This window comes from Tetrao urogallus (genome assembly GCF_951394365.1).
Source record: "Tetrao urogallus genome assembly, chromosome: 4".
NCBI classification, from domain to species: Eukaryota; Metazoa; Chordata; class Aves; order Galliformes; family Phasianidae; genus Tetrao; species Tetrao urogallus.
In genome coordinates this window covers 53,300,584-53,317,825 of record NC_136817.1, presented here as the reverse complement: position 1 = coordinate 53,317,825, position 17,242 = coordinate 53,300,584, and the positions used below count along the sequence as shown (strand labels likewise).

The window sequence follows — 17,242 nt, the reverse complement described above, 5'->3', positions numbered from 1 at the left end:
TGGCTGACAATGCCAGAGGCAGATATTGGTGTTATGACAGTAGAGGTTGAACCTTCCCACCAATATTCCATTACATTTTGTTGCTGTGTGACAGATGGCAGCAGGGGGCAGTCTGACCTGTGGCATCTGATACACAGGTGTGTATGAAGCAAAGGTGCGTCATTGAATTCTGCTGTGTGGAAAAATTGGCACTGACTGACATTCATCAATTCTTGCTGAATGTTTATGGAGACCCAGTAACGGATGAACAGTGAGATGATGGGTGGTGCATTTCAGCAGTGGTGACAGCAATTCATAGAACAAACCATGTTCTTGATGGTCATTTGCGCCACAAAATGAAGAGCATCTTGATCAGCTCATCGATGAGTGTAGGTGGTGTGTGATCAGGCAGCTGTGTATGAGCTGAGTGTTGGCTTCTGTTTGTTGAAACAAGATAGCGACATTGAAATATCACAAGCTCTTTATACCTGATCCCATCAATACTTACACAGGGACTGAGAAAACACCCTATGCATATCTGTCTGGACCTATTAAACCAGTTTCCTGGATCATGTCACTATTGGTGACGAGACATATTATTACCACTACAAGCCTGAGTCAAAACAGCAGTCCATGGAGAGGGACATTTGAATTCCCCATTGAAGAGAAAGTTCAAGATAGCCCTTGGCAGGTAAAGCACTGTCTTTTGGGATAGGAAAGTGGTGATTCTTTTGGATTTCCTGGTAGCTGAACAAACTGTCAACTTTGACTGCATCACAGTGCTGACTAAGCTGAAGACTCGAACTTCCAGAGTCAGACCAGAGAAAAAAAGACAACCTTTATTACAACACAATAATGCCAGGCTGTGTTCCAGTTTGAAGACCATGGAGCAGATTGCCAGTCTTGGCTGGATTGTCCTACCTCACCCACTGTACAGTCCAGGATTTGACTCCTTCAGTATTCTGTCTCTTTGTGCTGATGAAAGACAGATTGCATGGGCAATGTTCTCCTAATAACAACACTGTCGTTGCAGCTGTGAAACAGTGGGTCACTTCCCCTGGTGCAGATTTTTATGAGTGTGACATACTGGCTCTTGTTGATTGCTGGCAAAAATATCATAGCTAATAGGTGACTGCTGAAAAAGTATTTTATAGCTGAGAATTTGCTCTTTCAAGTAGTGTGTTGTTATGTATACTGTATCTGTTGTTATTTCCATGGAAATAAATAGGAGGCATTACTTTTAGAGCAACCTATGTAATACACCTGCTACTTCCTGTCTTGTTTTATGTCTTATTTATTTATCTTGCATTATGCAATGTGACTAAAAAGTTGGTATCCTGGATATAATGGCTGCTGTGGGATATATTGTGTTCACGTCAGTACGTGGGATGGTGCAGGAATGTGCTGGTTATTAATATCAAGGGTAGGATGCACCATGACCAGTCATTGGTCAACATCTCTGCTCCCTGGTGGCAGTGACAAGACCCAAGGGAGTGGTGTGGAGCTGTGTCAAGGGAGGGTCAGAATGGGGATTGGGAAAAGATAAAGGGCTGACAATAGCAGGACTAGGGGAAATGGATCCAAGTTGAAGGAGGGAAGATTTAGGTTGGACGTTAGGGGGAAGTTCTTTAAAAGGAGAGTGGTTAGGCCCTGGAACAGGCTGCCCGGGGAGGTTGTGGATGCCCCGTCCTTGGACGTGTTCAAGGCCAGGTTGGACGGGGTCCTGGGCAACCTGATCTAAATGTGTATGTTTGGTGGCCCTGCTAGGCAGGGGGGTTGGAACTACATGATCCTTGAGGTCCCTTCCAACCCGGGTGATTCTGTGATTCTGTGATTTTTCACCACAAAGTGGTTTGCCACTGAAACAGGGCAACAAGCTGCCAGAGTTCAAGAAGTGTTTGGACCACTCTCAGACATAAAGTTTGAATTTTGGGTGGTTCTGTATGTAGTCAAGAGTTGGACTCAATGATCCTTGTGATTTCCTTCCAACTGGGGATATTCTGTAAGGTGACATTATTGAAGAGGTAGAAGCTGAGTTTACACAGTCAAAAATTGAACCACAGCAAATATTTGTGGCTACCTCCTGTTCTACCTTGCCCCATATGGACAGTGAAAGAGTAGCAAAAGATTCACTGAACTCAGTTTGCATCTGTTCAGAAGATTCATGTTGCTACAGGCAGCACCTGTGTTCACAAGGCGATTAGAATGAAACCATTAACTTCAGTTTGGATGAGCAGGCTGGGGGAAGCTGGCATGTGGCTGATGGCGATGCATGCAGTGATTGGAGCTCGGTTTCTGGTCCTTTTGGTGGGCTGGAAGGGGACCCTGTGCATTTCTGGTGTGACTCAGTGCTGTCTCTGAGGAAGGGGCATGTTGGTACTTAGAGGATGGGATTTATTATGTTGCAATAATTGCAACTGTTCTGTTTCTGTGTAGGTTTGTACAGTTTTTTTTCAGGCTGCAATTAGTGTACTTGCAAGGGGAATTAATCTACTGCTCCCAGAGCTGTGCATGAGTAGATGTTGCCTTAAAGAATGAGCAGTCTTGTCTGTGGTTTCTGTGTGTCACGCAGTTTCAGGTGTCCTTGTGTCCTTATCTTGGATTGGAGCTGTTGGCTGCGGTGCAAGTACCATGTTGTCTCCTTTGCTCCATGTAGGCACCTCTTAACTTTTTTTCTTTACGAATTAAAAGGTGCAGAGTGATTGAATGTCATTCTACTCAAAGTGAGACAGCTAATCTATGGGGTTTTGTTTGTCTGAAGAGAATAGCTTAAGGGTAATCTGTTGTCTAGTCGGTGAGTCACAGAGAGATGAATCCTCTGCCATATGTACTGCTCCCACATTATGGAGAGGACGGAACCACAGAGGCGCGGAGGGGTGGGGGCGCACACCTTCTGTTAGTTGGGGGTGGGGGAAGGTGTCAGTGGCTCTGATGTGCCTGGGAGGTGAAGGTCAGCATGCCTGCAAAAGGTAGATGGTAGGAGACATTAAGGTTTGGGAGCCTGACTTTCTCATTATAGCACCTGCCCGTGCGTATGTAACTGATGCTGTTGCCAAAGTTCAAAGCTGTTAGGGATGTTTAGTTAGTTTTCTGCATAACAAATATGACAGTGCAGTGGTGCAGATAAACATGTGAAGTACATGTTTTTTGTGTATTTTAAATTTTAAGATCTACTGGACAAGTTGTGCGGCAAGAATTTGTCGTTTTCTTTTAGCTTAAAATAAGGCAAATAAGTGAGCAATACACCAACAAAATGTGAACGGAGCTTAAGTCAGTTCAGATGCATTTAATTTTATTATTTAAACTGAAGCAAAAAAACACCTTAATTTGTCTCAGTCCTCTACTTAGCTCTTCTGTATAGAGGGACCACAATGTGGATTTCTTGAGACACGAAAAATAACTTAGAATCCTGCACCCTGCTGAATGTTCTTGTTACTGCCTTTTAGCAGAGACTGTTTTGCTTACCAATGAAAATTACACAAGCTATGTATTTATGCTTTGCGCATCTGGAGAATTACTGAAATGAAAGTCGAATGTATCGAGTCATTCAGGGCAGATGGACTGTACAAATGGTTAAACGATGCAAGGAGAAGTTCCCCATCCCAGCTTTTGGCCTGGGGAGCCTCCAGCGCTGGCGTAGGGAAATATCAGAGGTGGGATTTTCATTATCCTGGAAGCACAAAGGCAAAGATACGCCCGCGTATCAAAGAGCTGGGCAAGTTGCAGCGATATTTATGAGCACTGGCAGCAGATGCGTTCTCTTATGCCCCGGTTTATTTTTAGATAGAAAAGTGTTAAGCTAAGCCTGTTAGATGTTTGTCTTAAAGCTGATAAGTGTTTTGGTTTTTTTTCCTCTTTTCTTTGTCCTCATTTTAGCGTGTGGTTGTACTTCTTAGCAGATTGAGCAGATGTACATTGCAGATGTACGCTGCTGCTACAGCTTTGCTTTTTATTTTTGCAGGTCTTTTACCTGACTCTTTTTGTTAGTGAAAATGGGTCTGTCTGATGGAACTCAGTCTCAACTAGCGTAAGATAACTTTTAGAAAGCTTGCATAAAGAACATAGCCTCTCTCAAGAGCGATATAAAAGCACTGGAGCTGCCTGAAAGCACTTTATGACTAAAAAGCATTCAATATATAGCACGATATTTCTTGCTTATAATTTGCTATGTTTCACAAGAGAGATTTTTTTGGTATAATTTTGTATGAGCACGCATGAAATACTTTGCCATCCTTTTTTGTAAGAAGTAGTAAGAAGCAGATTTCTGAGAAGTTACCCTAATAAGGAGAATTCACGACGACTTGTCAGTTTGGCCTGTTAATTTCTGTTTATAGATAATTGCTTTTTGCCTGTTCTGGTCAATGCTGTGGCAGAGAGCTTCTGATTATTTACATAGTTATGATATCTTAACTTTGTGAAAGCAGTTTAGAGAAAAAGTAATTTGCAGAAAGTGTAATAAAAAGTCAGGAGTGAGATGCTGGAGACATTTTTTAAAATAATTTTAAGATAAATGAAAGACTTGCTTTGCTACAACTAATATAAATGAAATCTTTTTTTATTATTTGTGGATATTCAGCAAGGAAATTTGTCTGTTCTGATTAAAAAGCGCCTCTGCTTTTGTGGGAAAAGCAGTTGGAAGGAGGCATAGTCTAGCTAGGAAACTAGTATACATACATACATATACATACATAGATACACACCAGTATGTTTTCAGAGATCATAAAATTGGGCTAATGTTTCACTGAAAAACTATGACTAAACGTTTTGGTTTTAAATTAACAACTTCTTCTTTTTTCAGGAAATTTGGAGAGCGACCTCAACCGAAACGGCTCACCAGGTAAGCATTAAAGCAGTTCATTTTTTGATTTTGATTGAGTATTCTCAAGTTACCTTCTCCATCTCCCAAAGGATTTCCAAGTTTAAAAAAAAAGAAGTGAATTGTTTATCCTACAATTTAAAATGTGAAAGCTTCTGAGAAAAAAATGTAATTGTTGTATGCAGTCAGCAGCGAGAATTAAAAATTTGAAGAGTCAGTAGTTTAATATGATAATCAAAATGCCTTGTTTTTTTTTAAATTGTGTTGAATTCACGTATCAGTTATTGTAGGTCATTCTGTTGGATATGAATCTGCTTAATTTTAAATAACCAGGAATGAGCTGGATATCTTTTACTGGGTAAAAGTAATTTGTGCGGCCATACAAAATGGATTCTTTACTGCCAAAATTCAGCTATTATCTCAGTGCTGTCATGCTCCAGGTATGGGCAAAATTAACTCAGTGCTGTCAAGGAGTGGTCTTAACCAGTTTCTGGTAAAGCCTAAACAGAGATAAGTTGAATATAGTACCATCATCAGATCAAAGAGGCTGTGGAATAGTGTGCCTCAACCGCTCCTCGGCTGTTTGAGGAGCATTTGTACTACATGCTGCCAGAATTTATCAAACTGTAATAATACAGTCTGCACTAACATTTACTGTTCTGTGCCACAAGCTGCCCATCAAAAGCAGCTACTGTGTTTCAAATCCTCTGCAGTGTATAACATTCACAGTTTTTTTTGTTTGGTGTGATAGTATTGCTGTATAAGAACATGGAAGCTGATTGTTTGTCTGGCCTACATCTTACTGAATGAAATCACAGAACCGCAGAGTCATTTGAGTTGGAAGGGACCCTTGAAAGTCTTCTGGCCCAAGTCCTTGCAACAAACAGGGACACCTACAGGTCTAAAACCTGGTCTTCAGGTTGCTCAGAGCCCCATCCAGCCTGATCTTGAATGTCTCTGGTGGTGGAACATCTGCCACTGCTCTCGGCAACCTGTACCAGTGCTACGTTACCCTCATTCTAAAAAGCTTTTTCCTTTTATCAATTCTAAATCTCCTCTCTCTTAGTTTGAAACCATTTCTCCTTGTCTAATCAAATTATGATATTTATGTAAAGTGTGGCAGGAAAACATAAGCATTTGTGTTGGGAATATTTCTCGTTGCCTTTCTGAATAAGTTTCAGGCTAGCTTGTGTGATTATTAAATTTGATTTCAATACAAAACAGTTCTGTACTGACTTAAAAGCGACTGACCTAACTAGTTTCAGGGATATTTAAACATACTGGTGTAAGTCATAAATCAATTTTTATTTTGAGCATTAGCAGCTGTTGGTGTCACCCTGAAGTTAATGATTAAATTTACCTTCTGTGATTTAACAAGAATGACAAAATCGACTATCTAGTCATGTCATTTAACTTACGTTGTCATGAGTTTGATTAGTTAGTGTAGGAACTCTTTTATGTGCAGGATCTTAGCTATTAGATATGCCAGGTAGATTTTCCTGCTCTCAAAGGATATGCATCTAGGAGCTACTTGCCATCCTTTAAAGCAGTAACATATAAACTTTGTACTGATAAAGAAGAGCTAGAAGCAAAAGCAGCCTAAGTTTTTTTTCTATTGAAGAGAAAAATGCTAAAAATAGAAGGAGTCACCCATTTTTAAGAGTGCAATTTTTCTGTAATGCTTTAAAAAAAATAAGTGTAAACCCTTGAAGGCATTTAGTTCAATTATTATGAAATTAGTCTGCTTTTTTGTTTAGGCAGTCCTGTCAACCTTATAATGTATTCAGCCTCATGCTAACTCTCCAGTGTAACATGGGACGTATTTTTTCAGGCATGTACTTCTTAGAAAATGCCGAAACTTTCTTTTTCATTTTGTTGTACAAGTTCCTTGACAATAAAAATACTACTTCCGTTCATACTGAGCAAGTTGTTTTTGCGATAAGATGTAAATTGCAAGAGTAGAACCTTTCTGGAGAGGTTTGTCATTTAATAACAAAAGAAACCTTGTGAGAATTGCGATGTTTTTCTTTTATCAGTGGGAGGAGTTGGAGGGGAACATTCCTGGTTCTCTTAGGAGCTCAGATTGTACAGATATGTTGTAGCAACACATTAATAGAAGAGGCAGTATTTGTTCCTAGCGCAGTGCTAAAGAAACATTAGGTAGCACCTAGCATTTTAGTGAGTGGATTGCAGGCTTTGAGCTGCTGTTTAATGGTAGTCAAGCCAAAGGTTTTTAATATGACAGTTGTTATTTAGTGTGACTGTTATTCATAGAAAATTTCAAATTCTTAGATGAAAAGTTGCTAACTTACTTAAATGCAGCTAATATGTTGAATAAGAATAACTTCACAATGAAATAAATTTTATGCCTTAAAACATTTGTATACAGTGATTGTAAATAGTGTGTCTATATAGTTTAAGGCAGTTCTTGTAATTTATGCTGTCATGGATGAACATCAGTTTTACCAATGTTAAGTGTAAATAGGTCACGTTAATCCAACTTTGAGATCTTTGCTCCTATATTCCCCTGCTCACAAAGAATCTAGTGCACTGATCCAGATCTTAGGCAGACATGGCCAATGCAAGAGTTTACAGAACATCATTAGCAAAGCTGGGCTGTCATTTTCTCCTTTGTCCCCCTCATAGAATCATAGAATCACCAAGGTTGGAAAAGACCTACAAGATCATCCACTCCAACCATCCACTGATTACCAATAGTGCTCACTAACCCTTGTCCCTCAGCACAACACCTGAACATTCCTTGAACACCTCCAGGGTCAGTGACTCCACCACTTCCCTGGGCAGCCCATTCCAGTGCCTGACCGCTCTTTTGGGAAAGTAGTATTTCTTCATGTCCAGCCTGAATCTCCCCTATTGCAGCATGAGGCCATTCCCTCTAGTTCTATCACTGTTTACGTGAGAGAATAGGCCTACCCTCAGCCCACTACAACCTCCAGGTAGTTGTTGAGGTTGATAAGGGTCTCCCCTGAGCTTCCTCTTGTTCAGGCTGAACAATCGAAGCTTCCTCAGTCCCCCTAATGCCTCTGCTCCAGCCCCCTTACCAGCTTAATTGCCCTTCTCTGGACATGCTCCAGAGCATCAATGTCTTTCTTGCAGTGAGGCTCCCAAAATTGAGCACATCTACTTGTTTTCCTCTGTGAAACTGTAGGGGGTTTCTTCTGGAAAAAAATTTTGTTTTTATCTCCTGGGATTTTTCGCTGGAAAAGTTTTACAAAGACTCCAAAACACTGGTTTATTGTGGTGTTTCTGACCTCTCTAAAGGGAATTCAACAGTTGGGTGCAGCTTGCGAAAAAAAAAAAAATCCTCTTCTGTAAGGTTTAATCTCTTTATGACTTCCTGTTAAATTCAGAGTTTGTTTCTATGGTTGGTAACTTTGAAGATGAGCGTGCTGATGGGCATTCAACCTGCAAAAGGCTCCTCCAGGGACTTAAAAATAATCTGTCAGCGCTCTTACACAGCTAAACCCCAGGGTGTTGAATTTGGCGTGATACTTTGTGAACAGTTAGATTGATATACGGAAGAATGATAGGGCGTATTGTTCTCTTATTTCTCTCAAGGAATGTCTTTTGGTGTGTCTGATGTAATTATAGCTTTTATATGACTTCTGTCATCATACAATGATGATGAATGATACAAAAAATCTCTTTTTTTTACTTGATTGTATGCAAGAAATCAAAACCTTTCTCTAGAAATCTAGATCAAAAAATGAAGAATTTAAACTTTTAGTTATCTTCATAACTGAAAGAAAACTGACATGGATGACAAAAGCATTAATTCAGTGAATAATGTTTATAAAAAAAAGGCAAAAAACCCCACAATATTTTCTGTTCAGCCAATATAGAAAGTATGTTCTAACCAAGTATTCATAGCACGGCATTTTATCAAGTCAGACATTGAGAGTGGTGTAGTGAAGGACATTGAAATGATTTTATGTCAGAATTTTTTTTCTGAAAAATGTAGTGGTAAGTATAAATGACCACAAACCACTGCTGTGGTGCTGTCTTGATACATGATAATTGCAGAGTGAAAGGAAGCAACTGTCTTAGGAAAAAAAAAACAACCTCACATCTATCTTGAACTTATTAATATACTGACAGTTGTCTTTTTTTTTTTTAAATTCCAGGTGAATTTTTTGTTTTTTGATTTGTCCTAAAGCTGACCTTGACTTACTGTAATTATAACTAAAACCAAAAGAACTTTCAAAGCTTATTTTGTCTTTTAATTTTTAGGGAAGCAATGCGAAATTACCTTAAGGAGCGAGGCGATCAAACAGTACTAATACTCCATGCAAAAGTTGCTCAGAAATCATATGGAAATGAAAAAAGGTAAGTCTCTCTCTGACATCCATCCACAATTCCAAGCTAGGGAAACTGAAATGTGTGGTCTGATGTCCATTATATAATTCCTCAGGTTGTGCTATAGTCAGAAAAAGATTAAATGAAACGAAAGATGTCCAGATAAATGCTACAGGCTTGCAGCACAGTACATAATTGTGGCATTCAACTTAGCTATGCCTGATTCTGCGTACAGATTCTCTATCTGTGGCTGCTTTTTCTTCCATTGGACTGAAATGGCTGTAATGGTGCTTTGATGAATCTGGGATGCATTGAAAAGAGCATGGCCAGCAGGTTGAGGGAGGTGATCATCCCCCTCTACTCTGCTCTTGTGAGGCCATGTTTAGAATACTGTGTCCAGTTCTTGGCTCTCCAGTTGAAGAAGAAAAAAAAAAGACAGGGATCTCCTAGAAGGAGTCCAACAGAGGACTGCAAAGATGATAAAGGTCCTGGAGCATTTCTCATATATCTCTCATATGAGGGAAGGCTGAGTAACCTGGGTCTTTTCAGTCTGGGGGAAAGACGACAGGATCTGATCAGTGTTCATAAATACTTAAAGGAAGGGGGGAAGCAAATGGATGAGGCCAGGCTCTTCTTGTAGGTGTATAGCAATAGGACAAGGAGTAATGGCCTAAAACTTAAGCATAGGAAATTTCATACAAACAGATGGAAGAACTTCTTTATGGTAAGGGTGATGGAACATTGGAACAGTGGTTGCCCAGTGAGGTTGTGGAGTCTCCTTCTATGGAGATATTCAAGACCCATCTGGATGCCTACCTTTGTGACCTATTGTAGGGTACCTACCTTAGCATTGGGATTGGACTTGGTCTCTTGAGGTCCTTTCCACCCTCTGCAATTCTTTGATTCTGTGATGTGATTTTCAAGGAGGTTCTTATTTTGTTGTTTTCTGAAAGGGATAACTGAAAACCTAAGCTGGGTCCTTTCTTTACCTCCCATCTCAGTAGTAGAACTGTACGCCATACAGCTGCTTGTCTAGTCTTTCACTGGTTGGATTTCGTAATTATAGGCATCATCTTGAAGAGCAGAAAGAACCTGTTATGATGATTGAAGGCATAATTGAACTTTTTTTTTTTTGCAGATAACTAGCTTGATGATGATCTCAGTTTATTGTCTAACTTTAAATCAAATATTGGAGGGAAGAGAAATACAAACAGAAGGAAGCCTAAATGATTTCTCCATTCCTCATCGTTTTATAGTAAAAAAAATATAACTCCTAACATGTATATTTTTAAAATTTCCATTTTTAAGTCTGGAGTAGATATGATGAGTGTTGGTGGCTATTTGTGGATGACTTTTTTCCCCAAGTAATTTCAAAGTGATTTGAGTTTTGTTATGTTACAATTTGCATAATAGGTAAATAACAGAATCTACAGGAAGGCATGAGAATGAATGAGTGAAAAAGATGTGCATAGTTAAATACTCACCATGTATAATTTCAGCATGTTACTCACCTAAAATGAGATATGTGCCAGATGATGATAAAACAAATTTCCAAGAAGCGTGTTTGTAACTTCAGTCTGTTTCTTCTGGGACCAGGGCAGTTCATGAGAGCAGGAACATTTTGCAAACCTGCCCTGTCTTTCATCATTCTGGAAATCAAATTGCATCAAAAGAAGGTATAAAATAAAAAGATAAAGTGCATTTTTAATTTTCGTTATTGAAAGTTTCACTGGAGTTTGGAAATCTTCAAATGTTCTGAAGAACCTCAAAATATTTGCTAATATTTAACTATTTGGAAACTCCTATGTAGATTTCATAGTCAATGCTACCTTAAATTCCCATTGCCTGAAATAATGTGCATACTCATTTGATGCTGCTGTAGTCACTTTGACACATATATTGCCTAAATTTTCAAGTATTGATAACTCTGTAAATTAATAGTTAGCTTTTCACTGCTTGAAAACTAAAATGAGGCATTTTTACTGCCTCCAATTTCATGAAGCACAATTCAGTTGCCTAAATTTGCGCCACTGTGTTTATTCACAAGAGGTATCTTAGATTCAGTGCTCAGAAAAGGAAGCACATCAACGAAATTTAGAGGGTTTCGTAGCTTTGCAAAATAAGTCAGGAAAGCAGGTGTTTGTTATAATATAATGATGACCTGATCGCTGTTCTGGTACAGAGATGGAATAGATGTTTGGAATACATGCTGAGAATTCTTTTTTCAATCTCTAGTACAGTTCTGATAGCTCTTTGACTGTTACCATGAGTATTGGCATCCTGTTATCTGATGCTCAGCATAAACAGGAATGCTAGTTACTGTTTGCATCCTTGTGTGCCCCCAAGGTATGCACTTTGTGCAACTGATTGATCAGCTGCTTTTTTTTTTTATTGCTTGTTATATTTGTAGCAGAAAGTTCCTTTGGTTTTTCATATTGCTGGACTGAGAAGAACTAGTAAAATTTTAAGGCTACTTTATTCAACTGATTCATCAGATTTTCACCCTTTTTATGCTAAAAATGTCTTTTCTTTTATGAAGTGAGTTATTTTGTATTCATCTCTATAGACAAACCTACCCGTCTAACAGGCAGAATTCCAGGTTTTCCAAAGTATGGCATGCATATAATCTGGTTAAGTTTTGATCCATAGAGAGTAAGTTATGTTGTGCTCTCTTAGTAAGCAAGCATTAAGTCACAAAAGGCATTCTTTCTCAAGTAATGTATCCTGTAAGTAAATATGGAGTCTGAAACTACTATCCAACTTCTGTTCCACTCTTTAAATTTTGCAGACTGGGAGATGATGAAAAATATTTATCATATTAAACTTTGCATGGCACAGTTCAAAAGTCCAGCACAGTAATGGTTTTCCTGTGTTTTTATGGATATAAAGTGAATTACTCTGAAAACTCTCTGTAACCTGTACAGATCTAGCACAGTATGGTGTAGTTTGTACTTAAGTGAAGATTTCCTGTTAGATTGAGAATGCTCCTGATACTTGTCCCTAATTAATGGTGTGCTAGTGAAGGGATGGTTCTTTGAGTGCGCCTTGTTAGCCTTGCTCTTTCCTAAGTTAATGTTGTTTAGTTGAATTAAGAAATTCGGTGGTAAGAAGCCCAGTGCTGGCCTTGAGCTGAATTCAAGAATTTTTGTCTGATACTTCCTGCTGGGTGGCTGTCATTTTTCAGAGGCATTCAACTGATAGAGGCGCTCAGGTCACCTTTTGACCTAATGAGTGTAGGTGTTTGACTTGTGCTTGTGTTCTCCCACTCATGTGTGCTTACTGTTGGCTGAGATTTCTCTCTTCAGCGGTTATCCTGCTAGTATGAGGGTCACAGTTTGAACAGCACAAGCATTCAACAGTTTGAAGGACTGAAGTGTTTTGGATTCCACGATGTAGTTTGTCAAAGGTTGTGAGCCACATTGGTACTTGTTGTATGCTACTCAGCGTTAAAAAAAATGCTTACTGCTGATTAGCCTTGAGAATGTTCTAGCTGCGTCTTGCTGTTAGTGAAGGAGCTTCTGCAATTTCTGCTCAAATATTTTCCTCCCTGCACTGTGTTGTTGAGAGCATAGTCTTTTCTAGTGCTTACCCTGTGGCTCCACTGCCTTATCCTTAGCATTCTAGCACCTAGTTATGTTTCATATGTTTCTTTTTTTTTAATGGATATTGTCAGTTCATTCTGCTTTCCTAAGAAAGAAAGACGACTGAGTGTTATCATGCTCAAAATAATTTTGGTAATTGACAAACAAATTCTGCCTTGACTGACTCCAAACTGACTGACTGGTACAAAGAACTATCTTCCCTGCTGTTGTCACCCGTGAAGTTAAAAGAGACAAGGGGGTAGGTACAGTTTTCTGAAAGATGACGTCAAGAATGTCTTATCATAGAATGGCTTGGGTTGGAAGGGATCATCACATTTTCAAGCCCCTTGCTGCGGGTAGGATTGCCAACCACTAGATCAAGTACTAGATCAGCTTGCCCCTGTCAAACCTGGCTTTGAATACCTCCAGGGACGGGGTTTAAAACCATTCCCCCTTTCCCTGTCCCTGCCTACCCTTGTATCAAATGTATTTCCTTCCTGTTTATAATTTCATTGTAAATATTGAAAGTCTACAATGAGGTATCCCCACTGCCTTCTCTTCTCCAGGCTGAGCAAGTCCAGCTCCTTCAGCATGTCTTTATATGAGAGGTGCTCCAGCCCTCTGGTCATCTTCATGGCCTTCCTCTGGACCCTTTGCAGGGTCTTGGATATGTTGAAAAAGCTAACCTTTGTGAGCAGAATCCTGTGGTTTGAAAGTAGAACTGTCTATATCAGAAGTAGCTGGGAAAGGCATGAGCTGATTTTAGTTTGCTTGCTATCCTTTACAGCCTTGGTAAGTTCAATAAGGGTAGCTTCTCTACTAATATACCATATTTTCTCTTTATTTATTGGCTTTATTTGACTGAAGGGGCTGGGAGAATGTTTTTCTCTCCTTGGTGATTGTCTAATTAAAAACAATATTCCAGGTGGTGCCAAAGACTCAAATCTATTCCACTTTTGCTTGTTACAGTTAGGGCTCGGAAACCGTTAGAGATTATTTTGTTTTTCCCTTGAAGTCATTTGAAATAAAAGAGAGCATCCTTAGATACCTCAGCTTGGTGTTCTTGCCATGGAAAAACATTCACTTTCCGGTCTGATGGACCAGATCTGTCAGGAAAAAAAGGAGTACCAGCTTGCTTTTGTTTACTGAGTTTTTAAGCTTATGCTTAACATGAGGTTGGTAATGCTGTGGCCTTTTCTAGGCTAAGTTATCTATGAAATTAGGCCCTTGAAAGAGAGCACTCTGTGGAAGCCCTTTCCTCCTTGGAGGTAGATCCCCTGATCCTTCCTGACTAACGTCAGTCACAACATCAGCTTAGTTGATAACAACATCAACTACCCATTGATGACAACATCAACTACTCGTCATTTTATTACATCAGTTACAAATCATTGGAAGTTGTGTAGGGAAAGCATTGTACATAAGGTAAACTAGGAGTTCACAAGAGCACTGAGTACATGTTGTCATTAAATATATGAAGTATTTTCAGAGACCCGGTATCCAAAAGTGTTTTCCTGGCTCAGTCTGTCAACCATTGTGTTTTAAATCAGCAAATAGGAGATAATGAATCAGCTCTTGTCCAGAAACACCAACAGACACAGAGCAGGTTTTGTCTATGAAGGATATTCCTGGTTGCTATACTTGATTAATGGAGGAGCTTACAGAGTTCATCCCTAATAGATATTTGTGGTTTTCAAATCAAGTTGTTAGATGTTTACCTTATGGACAAATGTACTTTTTTGCTTTACTGCTGATTAAATACAGTTATCAGTCCACCTGTAGCACAGAGAAAAGTTAGAAGATGTTATAAATCCTGATAGGCAGTTGCATCCTTCATGATTTTCCACCCTTCTTGTACTAAAAATTCTGACCAAACTCAGAGCAACCAGAGGCAGCTGCCTTTCCCCTTAGCACCTATCATTTTCTTCGTACCGTAGGTCAGATTAATACTTCAGAAGAATTTTTGCCTCCCACTCAGTCTTATTTTAGTTTGTGGTTAAAGAAAAAAGAGGTAGGCTCTGTAAATCAAAAGTTGAAGGAGGAATAGTTTCATTTGTTCCACCAAACATTGTCCTACCATTTTTCCCATCACCACTGCTGGAAATTACCTACATGGGCTGTTTTGGGGAGGTGATTTTTTTTTATTTTTTATTTTTTATTTTTTAAACCTCTTCATGGGTATCTGAAAGCCAACTTGCGAATGTTTATAATCCTGTTTACGTGGAAAATGCTTTATTAATGAGAAACTTTCTCTAATAGTTATTTTAAATGTACCTAAGTCACATTATTTAATACCCTTTAATACCCAATTCAAACTTGGAAACCTGTTGAAAAGAACGTTTATAATTAACCTTTTCTATACATGAGTGCTTGTGGTTATAAATACAAAGTGATGGAGAAGGAAAGTTGTTCAGGCTGTGATCACTCGCTCTTTTCTTGTTTTGTAGGTTTAGCCTGTCATGAAATGGTCTAAGTGAGAGTTTCTTTGGTAATCTCTGTTTGGAGTCTTCCAGTGTTTTTCTCTGTTTTAGTTTATAAAGATGAAAAACTTGTTTCTTATGGGTCTTTACTGCCACCTCGTGGCTGTAGGTACGTAGAGGTCTTGATTTAGAATAAAGTCGAAATGAAAATCGGTTAAGAAGTTTGGGATTTTTTTGTCTTCTAACCAGTAATATAAATACAAGATTTTATCTCGAACTGCTGCACCTCTTACTTCCAGGTTCTCAAAGAAAAAAGTAATCCTCCTACACATGACGCAATGAGTATAATAATATAGCCATAATCACTGTGCTAGCTTTTTGGTTATTTTTTCCCCATTTTCCTACAACAACCCAGAACTTTCAGCCATCAGTAGCTGATCTTCAGAAAAGGGTTTTTAGCAATAACTATGGTATTTGCATCTGGGTATGGGCTGAAAAAAGTAATATGAATTATGTTGTTTCTGTAAACACCTTACACTTGGGTACTTCATAGTTGCTTTAGCCATTGTCATTGTGTACTTTCCCTTGCAAATGTAAATTCTCTTAAGATTGTCTTTCCTATTTGGTAGATGAGCATTTGAGAAAAATTAGGTGACGTAGTCTGTGCTGATCTAATTTATGAAATGAGTGCAGGTGAAAAGTAGGGAATGCATTACTGGTCTGGTGATCGAAATTTTGTAGTAGGAAGAGAAATACTTGGGTAAGTGTGTAAGAGATTTCCATAAGGATGTTAAATATGTCCTGCAGAGACAGTCAGCATTGTCATTAAGAAACCAGGAACAGATGTCAGGTAGCAAAAAATGAGAAAAAGACATGTAATAAGCTAAGGAAGTGGTGTACATTATATGCTGTTTCATAAGAAACAGTTATTACTATTTACTGTTTCTGTTTGAGGTTGTTATCCACTTCTGTGCTTACAGCAGTAAAGTAATGCATTCTGGTGTCAGATAACTATAAACTCCAGCATTTTACTTCATGACTGCTTTACTGAAATTATTGTCTTGTGCCACTGCTGGAGAAGTGTTACATTTTATTTTTGAGCTAGTTTGTTGTGTAGGTTTTCAGGTTCCTGAGTCGTCAGGAAACATCTGTTTTGCAAATTGGCAAGTTGCTACCTGTTGTGTTGGTTCTGTGTTCTGCATGTTCAATTGGAAGGAAAAAAAAAATCCCAGAGCCTTCATCTGGCTCATAGTTACCTCCAGAGAATCAAATGCAAATAGTTAACACTGATGCAATAAGCACATGAAAAAATATTGTTTGGTGAACTTTGAGTAGCTCAATTCTACAAACAGATTTCCATTAACTCATAATTCCATAGTTAATTTTATATTCCATTTATATCCTTGACAACAGTGTGAAGGCAATAAAAGGAACAAATAATTGTTATGGTACATCTCTGGTGAAATGGATTATTGTAATGGAGGAAATACAGCATTTGGTTCTGAATTAAGTTTGAAAAGCAGTCTGTGTGAGCAGTTCCACTAATGAAATTAATGGGTTTTTCAAACATGCAGATTTTTTTGACCTCATATAGAGGTCTACTTTCTACAAATTCCATTTTGCAGGCAGTCTTTTTTTTTCGAACCATGGAGAGTGTTGTGGTTTGAAAGATTTGCTTAGAGATTCAAGCCATGCGGTATGTTATATGTAATCATTTTGGATGTGTTTTAGAAAGAATGAGAAGTTGAAATGCCAAATAAATTAGCAGTGAAAATTTTTCAAGATCACTTGGTGTTTGCCTGCAAGAGTCTATTTTTGCTGGTTATCATAACCACTGAAACTTTGAATGGCAGTAGAATCTTTAAAAGCTATTTTTTGTTTTATGAGCAAGGAATAAATATTGGCTATGTGCCCTAACTGAAATGATTATCAGTCTTTGCATTTATTTCTATGGATTTTTACTGTTTGTGTTTTTATTATGACTGTTAAGTCAGGATTTTGGTTTCCTCTTTTTAGAAATCTGTTACTTAAAAAAGCTTCTTATGTCTTTGAAAGATAATTGTGCTGATGGACTGAAGTGGTGAAGTTTATTAAATTTAATTTTCAAAATAAAGCTGATTTATGCTAAT

The 17,242-nt window shown here is 38.5% G+C and overlaps 1 protein-coding gene across 3 annotated transcripts in view; it reads left to right on the top strand.

The window, feature by feature from the left end:
- The window catches only part of RBPJ (recombination signal binding protein for immunoglobulin kappa J region), a gene marked incomplete at both ends in the record, with an annotated part of 54,355 nt that overhangs the window by 26,819 nt on the left and 10,294 nt on the right, over positions 1-17,242 (top strand). Inside the window, 3 exons of one of the 3 annotated variants that reach the window (XM_079534918.1) lie at positions 3,502-3,632; positions 4,778-4,816; positions 9,047-9,142. In XM_079534918.1, coding sequence (XP_079391044.1) covers positions 3,502-3,632; positions 4,778-4,816; positions 9,047-9,142 — 266 coding nt within the window. Of the gene's footprint in view, positions 1-3,501; positions 3,633-4,777; positions 4,817-9,046; positions 9,143-17,242 lie in introns of those variants that run through there. The other 2 variants (XM_079534919.1, XM_079534920.1) reach the window with 2 other exon arrangements.